The sequence below is a fragment of the Cololabis saira genome, chromosome 10 (genome assembly GCF_033807715.1).
Source record: "Cololabis saira isolate AMF1-May2022 chromosome 10, fColSai1.1, whole genome shotgun sequence".
NCBI lineage: Eukaryota > Metazoa > Chordata > Actinopteri > Beloniformes > Belonidae > Cololabis > Cololabis saira.
In genome coordinates this window covers 9,011,506-9,024,449 of record NC_084596.1, presented here as the reverse complement: position 1 = coordinate 9,024,449, position 12,944 = coordinate 9,011,506, and the positions used below count along the sequence as shown (strand labels likewise).

At 37.4% G+C, this 12,944-nt stretch overlaps 1 protein-coding gene across 1 annotated transcript in view; it reads right to left on the bottom strand.

Moving 5' to 3' along the window:
• The window catches only part of tmeff1a (transmembrane protein with EGF-like and two follistatin-like domains 1a), a gene marked incomplete at its 5' end in the record, with an annotated part of 69,061 nt that extends 57,595 nt beyond the window's left edge, over positions 1 to 11,466 (bottom strand). Inside the window, 2 exons of the mRNA XM_061731394.1 lie at positions 1,649 to 1,778; positions 11,350 to 11,466. Of these exons, the coding sequence (XP_061587378.1) occupies positions 1,649 to 1,778; positions 11,350 to 11,466 (247 nt within the window). The remainder of the gene's footprint in view (positions 1 to 1,648; positions 1,779 to 11,349) is intronic.
• Positions 11,467 to 12,944: the final 1,478 nt, after the last annotated feature.

Here is a 12,944-nt window from a genome sequence, read left to right as displayed (position 1 = left end):
AGCAGCTCTCCAGGGTGAAGTGCAGAACAGTCCCACTCTGATCCGTACCTGATCACAAGCCCAGTCATTTTCTCTAAAACGTTTCTAAGAAGTCATTACAGCGTGACTGATGGAGCGAAGGAGAAGATCACCTCAAACGACTTTAAACGTCTTGACTGATGTTCAGCGCCGGCCCAAGGCATAAGTGAACTCAGCGGCTGCTTAGAGCCCCGTGACCACTAGGGGGCCCCCAAACAAATAAAACAAGTCAAAGGTTGGTATTACAGTAGTTTATTTAGATTTTTTTCTCCCTAATTTTACCAAAGCTTTTGCACATTTTTACCTAGTTTTCAGAACTAATTATTTAACTTAATATTTGATTTTTAAACCATTTTCAATACCTTGTTTCTGGTACCTCTGTTCATTTAGATCATTATTTAAATATTTGTTTGATTTTATTTGTTTATTCTATTTAATAATGTCTGTTTTTGTAAATTTGAATTTATTCTTATATGGAGAACATATTGACGAGGTGCTGTTTATCTAAGTTTAGTGATTGTTGTTGTTGCAGTTTATTTAAAACCGAAAATAAAGTAGATAACGTGTTTACAGTAAATGGTTTATAAATGATCTATTTGATTATTTTGTTTCTTTTAGTAGGCCTACACTGTAGATGACACTCAGTATCACACTTAGTACTACATCCCTTTAAATATTAAGTGTAAATCAACCCCAGGCCGCTCTTGTAGCTGAATTTGCTCCATTTCAGATTAAAAACCATAGATGGGTAAAAACATGCCAGGCTGAAAATAGGATGATGGAAACATCTCTGCTGCAACTGTGACCTTTGACCTTTTATCTGTTGCTTCTCTGTGTGGCCAGTAGTTGCTGACTTTTCTAAATATTAATTGAAGATTTTTTTTTATTGTGCACTTCGAGAAAAAAGTCGAAATGTTGAAATTAATGTTGAAATACAATTTTGAAATTACGCTTTTTTTCTCAACATTATAACTTTATTCACGAAATTTTTACTTTTTTCTTGACATTTCGACTTTTTTCTCAACATTTCAACTTTTTTCTCAAAATTGTACTTCAATATTAATCTCCACATTTCGACTTTTTTCTTGACATTTCGACTTTTTTCTCGACATTTTGACTTTTTTTTCAAAATTGTATTTCAACATTAATCTCTAAATTTCGACTTTTTTCTCGACATTTCAACTTTTTCTCGAAATTACATCTTTTTTCTCGACATTTCGACTTTTTTCTCGACATTTTGACTTTTTTCTCGAAATTGTACTTCGACATTAATCTCTAAATTTCGACTTTTTTCTCTAAATTTCGACTTTTTTCTCGACATTTCGACTTTTTTCCCGAAGTGCATTACGAAAAAAAAATCTTCCTCCTCTAAAATACAATTTTTATTTTTCTCCTGCCTGGCCCTGATACTCTTCCATGGTCTTAATCCCTGTGGATTACAATCTAACTACAACAAAAAGTTCCTACATCTAGTTTTACAAGTGTGTTTGTAAAGACAGGGAAGAACATGAAATAAGTTGATAGTGGGTGTGTGAATGATCAATAATCAGTATTATTGGCAGTAATAGCGGGCCCCCCATGCAGGCTTGGGCCGGCCCTGCTGGTGTCGTTATAATCACTCCCCACTCACCGGGGGAGCAGGGCCCGTCCGCCGCCCGGGAGATGAGTCTCTGCTGCTTGCAGGACGCCTGCCGCCGGTAGCACTCGTTCTGGTACGTGTCTCCGTTGGAGCCGCACACCGGGTTGTAGTTCTTGTGGCACTGGGGATCAAACACAAGCAGAGACGGATCAGAGACGGATCAGAAATGGAGCAGAGATGGAGCAGAGCCGGGGCCGGCGGCGGGGGGAGAAACGGACAAGAAACGGTGAAGCAGGCGAGGCAAGTTTAGATTCAACACAAGGTCATTCCAGAGCTGGTAGAGTAGCCAAAAGTTGTACTCAAGTAGAAGTAAAAAGTATTATCCAAATAATTACTTGAGTGAAAGTAAAAAAGTACTTGGTGAAAAAACTACTCAAGTACTGAGTAATGTCTGATTTCTTTTTTTAACACAACCATTCAAACAGACAAAAGTACAAAATATCTTCAGGCAAATGAAATCAATAAAATAATAAAATAAATTAAAATAAAAAATAAAAATTAGCTTAAATTAAAATAATCTTAAAGTAAATTCAAGTACTTTAATAAATAATAAAATAAATAAAATAATAACAGAATAAAAAAATAAATTAACTACAAGTAGCACAAAATTTCCAGCCTTTGTACTTTTCTTTTTTAACCAGCAGAACTAGAACAAACATGAACTCATAGAAACTCTGTGTGTGTTTGAGTCTGTGTAAATGTGACAAAACATGCAAAAACAAACATTTTTCCCAAATAATCCCTCAGTGATGTCATGAGATTGACGCGTACGTGGATAAAAGGGATAAAAGAAAAGTAACAGCTCAACGTAGCCTAATGTAGCGGAATAAGAGGAACAGTTTCTTCTTCACAAATCTACTCAAGTAAAAGTAAAAAGTATAGTGATTCAAAACTACTCCTAAAAGTACAACATTTACCAAAACTTACACAAGTAAATGTAAGGGAGTAAATGTAACTCGTTACTACTCAACTCTGGGTAATTCAAAGTGCTTTATATCAACATTAAAAGCGGCAAGACACAATTAAACAGTAAATAACAAATAAAATGAAATAAAATGATAAGAAAAGAGGTAAAATGATAAAAAGCACAAGTTGTTAAAATAGGGCAGTAGATTACAGCAGGTAAGTATTTAATTTAAGAGTAGCTTCAGTAAACAGTAATGTTTTTAGGCCTGATTTAAAGGAGCTGACGGTTTGAGGGGAGAGAACAGGTTGCTAGTTTGCTTCTTTAATTTGCTGCTGGTTTTCACAAATTCACACTGAATAAATGAGCAGTTTGAGCGATGAAAAGTAAAACCTGTCTAATTTAGTTATGGAAGAGAGTTAAAGAAACTCAAGATGTCTTGTTCAATCAAATCTTTTACATTTTCAAAGTTTTGCAGCGTAACATAACGTAAGAGCTGCTCTGAATAACTGAATAAGGATATGATTTCATTCTTCACTGCAGTCAGCTTGTGTGATGATGAATTCATTAATGAATTATCAATATAATAATGAGTTCTGATAATTAGACATCCGGAGTCTGACCTCACCACTTCCCAGAGATTAAACCTACACACACAGGTGGTGCTGGTGGTGATGACAGGACCGTGAAGATGAATGAAACATGAAGATGAATGAAACATGTAAATCAGGGGTCGGCAACCCGGGGCTCTAGAGCCGCATGCGGCTCTTTAGCGCCGCCCTAGTGGCTCCTGGAGATTTTCAAAAATGTTTCACCTTTTTTATTCTTTTTTATTCTATTTTTCTCTTTTTTTCTTCTTTTTTTCCTTTTTTTCCTCTTTTTTTCTTCCTTTTTCCTCTCCTTTTTAATCTCGACATTTTGACTTTTTTCTCGACATTTCGACTTTTTTTTCGACATTACTTTTTTTGCGAAATTTTTACTTTTTTCTCGACGTTTCGACTTTTTCTCGAAATTTCAACTTTTTTCTCGACATTTCGACTTTTTTCTCGACATTTCAACTTTTTTCTCGACATTGCGACTTTTTTCTCAAAATTTTTACTTATTTCTCAACATTTCGACTTTTTTTCGAAATTGTACTTCAACATTAATCTCGACATTTCGACTTTTTTCTCGACATTACGACTTTTTTCTCAAAATTTTTACTTTTTTCTCGACATTTCGACTTTTTTTTAGAAATTGTACTTCAACATTTATCTCGACATTTCAACTTTTTTCTCAAAATTTTGACTATTTCCTTGACATTTTGACTTTTTTCTTGACATTTTGACTTTCTTCTCGAAATTCTACTTCATCATTAATCCCGACATTTCGACTTTTTTCTCAAAATTTTGACTTTTTTCTTGACATTTCCACTTTTTTCTCAACAGTGAATGAATGAAACATGTAGATATTACTGTAGGCAACATTGAAGAGCTTTCATACGTTGAAAAGACTACAGGATCTCAACAATTGTGACTTCTTTAGATTTCTCCAGTAGGGGTGTAACGATACACTAATCTCACGATACGATACGATACACGATATTGAGGTCACAATAACGATAACGATACGATATTATAGCAGTATTTTTTTAACAACCTTGAATGAGGAACATATGACTGGAAAAAATGGTCTTTTATTTGAAAGACACAAAATACAAAACAATGCTGTGTGTTTGCCCTATTGTTACAGTTTGTAATGCTTTATAACTGTTTAAGTTTTAAAGAGAAAACCAGGCCAACCATTTTCCACAAACTGAACTAAAAGTAAATGTCAGGTTTGCATTTTGCATCTTCAGTTTCATACAAGTACAAATCTTTAGCCACAAACTGAATAGTTTCTCTCATGTATGACTTGACTTTTTTCTTTTCCAGAAATTTAACAACTAAAATTAAATAAATAAATAACAGTAAATAAATAAACTATGAAAAGTCCCAAACTCCAAATGCAACATGACTGTTATTTATCTTGTGCCAGAGCTAAGAGCTTCACCTGCTCCAGCCTGAGGCCGTAAGGTGAACCCCGTTATCGTTTCATCCTCACACCTTTGGGGACGACACAATCTTTACATCATAAAAAACATTGATTCATGCTTACCTTACAAGTAAAAGTTCAGAGCTCAAAACCCTGCAAGAGTCCCGTAATCGGGATGCAAAACGGTACTAGTTTCTTCTGAGCGTAGTCAGATTTCCATCAGCGAGTCGAGGCGCGGTCGTCACCTGATCCCGCTGCACCAATAGGATGTTACTAGTAAACAATATATTAATATTAATAATGCAATATCGCACTACAGTTTGTCACCTCCACTACACGTATCGTGACGTTTTTGCATCGCGAAATTTCGTGGCACGATATATTGTTACACCCCTATTCTCCCGGTACGCCATCACCTAAACAGCTCTATGTTAAAAAGTCAAAAGGTGTTTGAAAACAGTCTATTAAAAGTGTTCATAAGTGCCTACAGGTCAGAATCCAGGTTTAACATCATCTCCAGACTTTATAGAGGACTTAAAGACAATAAAACAGCAAATACTGTATAGATCACAAGCTCAAATACATGGAGATCATTTGGCTGGAAGTGTCTCAGATATTTTATCACACTATTCTGGTTCCTCCAGTTGCTGTTTTTAGGCCTGTCCAAAAATAAATCTTTTCTGGTGTAACATTCACACAGAACTAGAGATTATATTTGGGGAGGACGTTGCATTTAATTGGGACGAACTCTTCCTTGGGCTTGTACGTTCAACCACTGTAAACTCTGAAACTAAACACTTAGTTGGAATACTGAGATTAGCTGCAAGAAAAGCAACAACAAAGAAATGGCTTAAGCCAGACATCCCATCTATAGATGAATGGTATAATATAATTTATGATATTTGTGATGGAAAGAATGACTTTCTCAATGAGGCTGCAGCAATCTAAATTCATCAAAGACATCTGGGAACAATGGAAAATATATTTCCCTGAAACGCCCTGCTTTTGTTTAATTTTCTTTTCTTTTACCTCTTTTAGTTTAATTATATATTTTCTTGTATTACGATTAGGGGTGGGTATTGGGAAGGACCTCACGATACGATACGCATCACGATACTTGAGCCACGATACGATACGCATTGCGATATCCCGATTATGCGATATCCCGATTATTATATTCTACATAGTTCACCGAAAAATTTAAAAATGCATTACACATCTTAAAATCCAAGTTACATCAGTACATCAGATGATAGTGATGGATCTTAAAATCCGAGTTGCACGTTCATCAGATTATAGTGACAATTCATGGGACAAACTGAGTCAAAACAATGTTTTATTATAACTATACAAGCTAAAGTTACAACATATTTGTATATGTTTTTCATATTATTTACATCATATGAAATTAACATTAAATTTAGTATGAGGTTGCTTTAATTATGTGGCAAATGATAATAAACACAAGAAAGATGGGTACTAAAACCAAGGACAGGCACAGTGATCAGTCAGTATAGATATAAATCCATAAATAAATAAACCTCTGTCCATTATTTGTAATTTTTTAAGGACAGGCAATTGTGTTATATAAAAAATAAATTATAAAATGAAATAAAACGGGAAATAAAACCTGAGCTCAGTGCAGGCCCTCCCAGGGTTGGTAGAGAGTGGCAATGCCCAGGACTGTCACTTAGGTAGGAGCACTGGGTGATATAATGGGAAAAAAATCGGGGATAAAAAATATTTAAAAAAAAATAAATAAATAAAAAAAAAAAAAAAGAAATCGATATTCAAATTTTTAATATCGATATTGAATCGGCTGGAAAAGTATCGCGATATATTGCCATATAGATACTTTTGCCCACCCCTAATTACGATAATAGAAAACACGTAGATGAGAGGACCATGTAGATCAGGGGTCGGAAACCCGCGGCTCTAGAGCCGCCCCGGTGGCTCCTGGAGCTTTTTCAGAAATGTTTGAAAATGGAAATAGATGGGGGAGGGAAATATATTTTTTGTGTTAATGTGGTTTCTGTAGGAGGACAAACATGACACAAACATTCTGAACGTTTTCCAATGCTGTAAAAATGTGTAGAATAAATATTACATTTCAACAAAAAGAAGTCAAAATGTCGAGATTAATGTTGAAATACAATTTCAAGAATAAAGTCGAAACTTCGCCTTTTTTCTCAACATTTTGACTTTTTTCTCGAAATTGTGCATCAACATTAATCTCGACATTTCAACTTTTTTTTTCACGAAATTTTGACTTTTTTCTCGACATTTCGACTTTTTTCTCAACATTTTGACTTTTTTCTCGAAATTGTACATCAACATTAATCTCAACATTTTGACTTTTTTCAAAACATTTCGACTTTTTTCTCGACATTTTAAACTTTTTTCCTCGAAGTGCATAATGAAAAGAAAATCTTACTCCTCTAAAATATTATTTTTATTTTTCTCCTGCCTGGCCCTAATACTCTTCCATAGATTCGTGTAACAAAAAGAGTCTTGAGTTTGCTACATTTGCAGCCGAGGACCCAGTTATAACTAATATAGATACATACAGCATGTGTTGTCTTCATTCTAAGGCTTATACAAGACTATTCATGTTTTGCGGCTCCAGACATATTTGTTTTTTGTGTTTTTGGTGCAATATGTCTCTTTCAACATTTTGGGTTGCCGACCCCTGATGTAGATGAATGAACCGTGTAGATGTAGATGCGAACCAGCAATCACAAGACCATGCCCCCCTATTATAGAGAAATCTATCACTTTATATCATTTTACCTGAGAAAAATAATGTTCAACTCCAGTCCAGTTGTCAAAGATTGTGAAATCTAATCATACAGACCAAAACAAGTGTTGAAAGTACGTTAATATCTGCTGTAAAGTTGGGCTTTTTAACCTGGAGCTCAATAGAGGTCTTTGGGGTCGGCAACCCGCGGCTCTAGAGCCGCATGCGGCTCTTTAGCGCCGCCGTAGTGGCTCCTGGAGCTTTTTCAAAAATGTTTGACGTTTTTTTTCCTTTTTTTCTTTTTTTTTCCTTTTTTTTTTTTCTTTTTTTCTCTTTTTTTCTCTTTTTCTTTTTTTTCCTTTTTTTCTTCTTTTTTTCTTTTCTTTTTTTCTCTCTTTTTTCTTCCTTTTTCCTTTCCTTTTTAATGTCAAATTTTGACTTTTTCCTCAACATTTTGACTTTTTTCTCGAGATTGTACTTCAACATTAATCTCGACATTCTGACTTTTTTCTCAAAATTTAGACTTTTTTCTCGACATTTAGACTTTTTTCTCTACATTTCGACTTTTTTCTCAACATTTCGACTTTTTTCTCGAGATTGTATTTGAACATTAATCTCGACATTTCGACTTTGGAGCCTGCCCCTAGTGGTCAATAGAGGAACTACAATTTTAGTTTGACTTTTTTGTCAAACTCAACCCAGAAGTTAGAAAGTTGTGGCTACAGTTTAGGTGTAAGTGTGATGATAAAAGGAGCCGTGACTTTCCTGGTTTGTTGACTGAAAAACAAAACTCTCAAAAGTGGTGAGTCAGTAAATGGAGACGTTTTTTTAAAATGTAATCAGGCTTTTTGTTCCTCTCCGTATCAGAGGTCGAGTTGAGCAGATCAGAATCCTCTCTGTTAGTCTTCAGATGTTATTTGTTGTGAAATGATGCATGTTTACTTCCTGACGGAGCTCTTTTCAAAGACACAACTTCTTTGTTCGCTTTTCACAACTGAACCTCTTTTTTTGCTGCTTTCAAAGAGCAGAGGCAGCACTTTGAGTGATGGGGGAATAGCTGGATCCCCGCTGGCTGCAGCACATCAGCGCTGCAGACGAGGGGGAGCAGCGGGGCAGGTTTGATGAGTTTCAGCTGACGGTGGGGGTTTGATGCTGCCACTGGGTGGCCCTGCCTCGCAGGAGGGACTTCTAACACACAAACACTTTCAGGGAGACTTATTATGGTGGAACTAAGTACACAAGCAAAACTGTTGCTGATTTACACTCCAAACAGACCCCCACTGGCAAAGAAAAGTTAACTCAAGACATACTTTTTCAGCTGCCTGATTATTTTTCCAAACATCTTGATAAAGATGCCAGTTGATTGTGGAGAATGAGGTGTGAACAAGTAGGAGATGATGGAACGCCAGCTTCTTTAATATCTACCAGGAATGTCTAGAGCAGAGGTCTGCAACCCAAAATGTTGAAAGAGCCATATTGGACCAAAAACACAAAAAACAAATGTGTCTGGAGCCGCAAAAAGTCTTGTATGAGCCTTAGAATGAAGACAACACATGCTGCATGTATTTATATTAGTTATAACTGGGGGAAGATTTTTTTTTTCATTATGCACTTCGAGAAAAAAGTCGAAATGTCGAGATTAATGTTGAAATACAATCTCGAGAAAAAAGTCGAAATGTAGAGAAAAAAGTCTAAATTTTGAGATAAAAGTCAGAATGGCGAGAAAAAAGTCGAAATGTTGAGAAAAAATCAGAATGGCGAGAAAAAAGTCGAAATGTCGAGATTAATGTTGAAATACAATATCGAGAAAAAAGTCGAAATGTAGAGAAAAAAGTCTAAATTTTGAGATAAAAGTCAGAATGGCGAGAAAAAAGTCGAAATGTCGAGAAAAAAGTCAAAATGTTGAGAAAAAAGTCAAAATGTCGAGAAAAAAATCGAAATGTCGAGATTAATGTTGAAATACAATCTCGAGAAAAAAGTCGAAATGTAGAGAAAAATATATGTATATGTTATAATAAAATGTACTACTACTCAAACTACACGATATATCAAACTATATTTTAACTGCAATATAATTATGCGTAATATCACTTAATAATTGCTGTTGAGTTTTAGTTCCACAGGGACCAGAACTCAGACATCTGTAGCTTTCAGCTTCTCCTGCATCCTGGACTCTACAGGGAAGCTGAAAACCCCGTCCCCCTTTAGCTACTGGGGGGGGGGGGGTGGGGTCCACAAGGATCCACTATGGGAAGGCCAACCAGAATCCAGAACGGTAAGACCCACAAAAATCCAGAACGGGAACAACAGGAAGTCAAAAGCAAAATGCCCACACAAGAGAAAATGCCTTCAAAGTGAAACGAAGAAATAAAATGAAGAAACAAAAAGGCTTTGCTGGAGAAACTTACTTAAGACTAAAAACAGAATAAAACATAACACAAGCAAAAGCTGAAAACCAAGACACTGAGCGGATGTTGTGAACAGAAGAGCCCTGGAAATCCAACAACTACCCAGAACTATCAAGAACCTCAGTACTGACCTAATCACACAACCCAAGGAATACTTGGGTAAAATACACAGAGCTGCATTTATAGATGTTCCTTGAGTGCACGTACTGGCCAGTACTGGCTGGTATTGGACGGTACTGGCCGGTACTGGACATTACTGGCCGGTACTGGCCGGTACTGGACAGTACTGGCTGGTACTAAATGGTACTAAATGGTACTGGCGGATACTATACATTACTGGCTGGTACTGGACGGTACTGGATGGTACTAGCCGGTACTGGCTGGTATTGGCTGGTACTGGACGGTATTGGCAGGTACTGGCCGGTACTGGATGGAATTGGCTGGTACTAGCTGGTACTGAACGGTAATGGACATTACTAGCCGGTACTGTACAGTACTGGCCGGTACTGGTCATTACTGGCTGGTACTGGCCGGTACTGGACATTACTGGCTGGTACTGGACGGTATTAAACATTACTGGCTGGTACTGGTCATTACTGGCTGGTACTGGCTGGTACTGGACGGTACTGGCTGGTACTGGCTGGTACTGGACGGTACTGGCAGGTACTGGCCGGTACTGGACGGTACTGGCTGGTACTGGACGGTACTGGCCGGTACTGGACGGTACTGGCTGGTACTAGACGGTACTGGACATTACTGGCCGGTACTGGCTGGTACTGGCTGGTACTGGCCGGTACTGGACGGTACTGGCCGGTACTGGACGGTACTGGCTGGTACTAGACGGTACTGGACATTACTGGCCGGTACTGTATGGTACTAGATATATCTGGCTTGTACTGGCCGGTATTGGACATTACTGGCAGATACTAGACATTACTGGCTGGTACTGGACGGTACTGGACGGTACTGGCCAGTACTGGCTAGTACTGGACGGTGCTGGCCGGTACTGGCTGGTACTGGCGGGTACTGGACGGTAATGGACATTACTGGCTGGTACTGTCCGGTACTGGACATTACTGGATGGTCCTGGCTGGTACTGGCTGGTACTAAATGGTACTGGCCGGTCCTAGGCATTACTGGCTGGTACTGCACGGTACTGGATGGAATTGGCCGGTACTAAACGGTACAGGACATTACTGGCCGGTACTGGACAGTACTGGACGGTACTGGCCGGTACTGGCTGGTACTGTACGGTACTGGATGGTACTAAATGGTACTGGCCCGTCCTAGGCATTACTGGCTGGTACTAGACATTACTGGCCGGTACTGGCTGGTACTGGCTGGTACTGGCTGGTACTGGCCGATACTGGCCGGTACTAGATATTACTGGATGGTACTCGCCGGAGGCATCGATTACCAGCGTTGATTCTGACTTAAAAGTTGTGGAAAAAAAATAAAAATACTCAATTTCTCAGACATTTGGTCCTGATTGCTTATTCCAGCTGGACTTTAAGGAAATCAGCAGAACATTTGGAGATAAATTGCCCAGATAATAAATGACCCATGAAATGAGATATTTTCACGCGTGGATTTCTTCCATTTTTCTCCCAACACTCTCGATCTCCTGTACCTGGAACTGGCAGACGCATTTGAGCTGAGCTCCGTCGTCTCTGCAGACGCCTCCGAATCGGCAGGTGGAGTCATCGCACACCCTCAGGTCGCTCTTCCTCTCCGACAGATCTGCAGAACAAACCAGAGGACGGCGTTAGACACGAGACCAATGTTGTACACTTGAACTGAGAGGAGATCGCTGATGAGTAAACACTCCACTTTAAATGTATCCAGGTCATATTTGCATCACGCGCAGATACTTTTGTCTGCTGGGAGGCTTCCGCGCTGCCAGATCTGCTGAGTGTGAAGCAGGAAGGTTTTGAATGTGTTTTGTAGTATTTCCTTCTGAAATTCTTTTAAAAAACGACTGAATCTGGGCTCAAATGCACTTTTCCAAATGTAAAGAACAGGCCAATAAAAGGAGAGTTCACTGGTGAAAAACATGCAACAGGAAGTATCAGGTCACATGACCTTCACATGTGCAACATAAATCATGTATTTTAAATTCCAGATCTCGCAGATGGTTTTTCTTTTAAAAGTAAGTTCTGCTCACTTGTGACGTCAGAGTTTGAGTTCTCAAAGATCAGGGGGAACGTTAAAACCTTTTCACTTTACGCTTAATCTTTTAAGGCCTGACATCTAAAACTACAGAAGAGTATTAGGGCCATGCAGGAGAAAAATAAAAATAATATTTTAGAGGAAGATTTTTTTTTTTATTATGCACCTTAAGAAAAAAGTTAAAATGTCGAGAAAAAAGTTGAAATGTCGAGATTAATGTTGAAATACAATTTCGAGAAAAAAGTCGAAATGTCAAGAAAAAAGTTGAAATGTCAAAATTTCATGAATAAATTTGAAATTTCGACTTTATTCACAAAATTTCGACTTTATTCACAAAATTTCGACTTTATTCTTGAAATTGTATTTCAACGTTAATCCCAACATTTCAACTTTTTTGTCGACATTTCGACTTTTTTCTCGAAGTGCACAATAAAAAAAAATCTTCCTCCTCTCAGATATTTTTTCTTCTGCATGGCCCTGATACTCTTCTGTAAAAAACACCCAAAATGAAATCCTTTTTTTTTAAGTGTTGGTTCTATAATGAAATGAAAAAAAACACTAACAAATTATTTTTTTAATGTTACATTTTTTTTCCTTTGAATACATTTTTTTCTTCTTAATTTAAAATGTAAAAAAATGAAAAATTAACAATTTTTAAATAATGATTTTTCAGATAGAATACATATGAATACATAAAGCAAAAGCATGTATTTTCTATTCCATTGCTTATATTTTTTTCAATTTCTTGGTTTGTATAAAGCTTTTGTCCATTTGTTAATTATGTGGGTGGCTCAGAGGTCTCAGATGTTCCTGCGTCAAATACGATCCTTACGGCATTAAAGGCTTAAATCTGCTGGCATTGTTTCTGCATTAAAACGACATTTCTTAGAAGCAAACATTGTCACGAAGCTGACAGGAAGTCTGACAGGAGGATGGCACATAACAGCCAGATCATTTTCAAAATAAAACACCACACGTGTTTAAAACCTCCTTTTATGTGACATCACTGATCCTTTTAAATGTTTAACCCCAAAAAGAAGAAGACAGGGTGAGATT